The 1,603-nt window shown below is 37.9% G+C and overlaps 1 protein-coding gene across 1 annotated transcript; it reads right to left on the bottom strand.

Annotated features, from left to right (window-relative positions):
- Window positions 1–206: 206 nt before the first annotated feature.
- LOC121554887 (trace amine-associated receptor 6-like) lies at window positions 207–1,164 on the bottom strand. Its single transcript, XM_045212015.1, has 2 exons — window positions 651–1,164; window positions 207–449 (listed from the first exon to the last, which is right to left on the bottom strand). Exons 1-2 carry the CDS (start codon window positions 1,161–1,163, stop codon window positions 207–209), a joined length of 756 nt encoding a protein of 251 aa, XP_045067950.1. The 5' UTR covers window position 1,164.
- Window positions 1,165–1,603: the final 439 nt, after the last annotated feature.

The following is a 1,603-nucleotide window of genomic DNA, read 5'->3' as shown; positions in this document are numbered from 1 at the left end:
CAAGCTAATGCCTTCATATGCCTTCTCCAAGTCATTCCATTCCAATCCATCCAAATCATTCTGCATCAACACCACATGTATCTATGATGACAACACTGAGATGAATAATGTCAGTATATTGTTACATGAAAGAAGCAATTACAACAAATATATTGCAAAACATATCAAACCTATGTGTGTCATATTTAGGAATAAAAGCATAGGAACTATGAACATCTTAACTTCAAAGTTAAAATAAGTTTAGCTGTTACTTTGAACCATGGATAAAATAAAGCATAAATTATTGGATTAATTAAGGAATTAGCAAGTGGCAGACAGCTGATGATAAATGATAAAAAATTGTCAATGAAAAAAAAAAGTACATAAAAATTAAATGGAATCCAACAACTTAGATAGGTGAAAACAACAATAGCTAGAGTTTTTGCTGCTTTTCTCTCTGACTTATTTGCCTGTACAGTTTTAACACCAGACACACTGGCAGCCTCTTTTGAAAAGACCTTTCTGGCCTGTGATATGGCCACCACAAATATTTTCAAATAAAGTGTTATAATAATAGAGCATGGGGCAACCATTGTAATTACAAAGTCAATTATATTGCCCCAGACTGACCCTTCTAGAGTAAAACATTCTTTCAAACACCTACTGGGTACCTGTACATTTACAAATATATTTATAATAGCAGCATCGTATATGATACAAAAACACCAGGTAATGGATATACAATACATCATTCTTGATATTGTTATTTTAGAGTGGTACAATAAGGGATCACACACAGCAACATAACGGTCAATAGATATCAAGACCAAACTGCCCAGAGATAAAGAAGAACACAAACAACTGATATAGAAATAAAACCCACAGAAATATTCCCCAAAATCCCAGCATGGTTCCATTAATGCTACAGTCGTCAATGGTATCACAATCAGTCCCACCAGGAGATCTGCCACAGCCAGGGAGAGGATGAGCAGGTTGGTTGGAGTGTGGAGCTGCTTGAAGTGAGAGATGGAGATGATCACCAGTATGTTCAGAAATACTGTAACTGCTGAAATCAATGAGAAGAAGATGTACAGTGTTATGTAGATAGATGTCGATAGCAAAGCCTTTCTGCAAGAAGAGTTTCTGTCTTGAAAACAGTATTGAACATCTTCCTGTTCCTCCATTTGTAATAAAGGGTCCAAATGCTGAGGTCCTGCTCCTGCTTGGTCCTGTGTGTGACCCTGTCAGGTCAACCTGCTGACAAACTCTGAGCTCTGCCTCTCTATTTATCCCTGAATGACTGACACACACTCCCCTCCCCAGCGTCTCTCTGCACACACACACACACACACACACACACACACACACACACACACACACACACACACACACACACACTATCACACACACACACACACACACACACACACACACACGAGTGAGCACAGAAATGAACAAACAGTGTGATAAACAAATCATTTGTGAAAGCATGATGTAATGTAAAACAAGATTGTATGTTGCTATGGCCACCTAGCCTGTCCTTCATTCTTCAGTTAGACATCAGAGAAAAGGTATATTTTCTCAACTGAGCATTTTAATGGAGAAAATATAGTATGGTTGATGT

This window comes from Coregonus clupeaformis, chromosome 40 (assembly GCF_020615455.1).
Source record: "Coregonus clupeaformis isolate EN_2021a chromosome 40, ASM2061545v1, whole genome shotgun sequence".
NCBI classification, from domain to species: domain Eukaryota; kingdom Metazoa; phylum Chordata; class Actinopteri; order Salmoniformes; family Salmonidae; genus Coregonus; species Coregonus clupeaformis.
This window is presented reverse-complemented; position numbering and strand designations above follow the sequence as displayed.

Excerpts from the sequence above, each read along its gene's own strand:
- LOC121554887 (XM_045212015.1), bottom strand. The coding sequence starts at position 1,163 with ATGGAGGAACAGGAAGATGTTCAATACTGTTTTCAAGACAGAAACTCT. Across the intron at positions 450-650 it reads ATATATTTGTAAATGTACAG|GCAAATAAGTCAGAGAGAAA; the intron begins GTACCCAGTAGG and ends AAAACTGTACAG.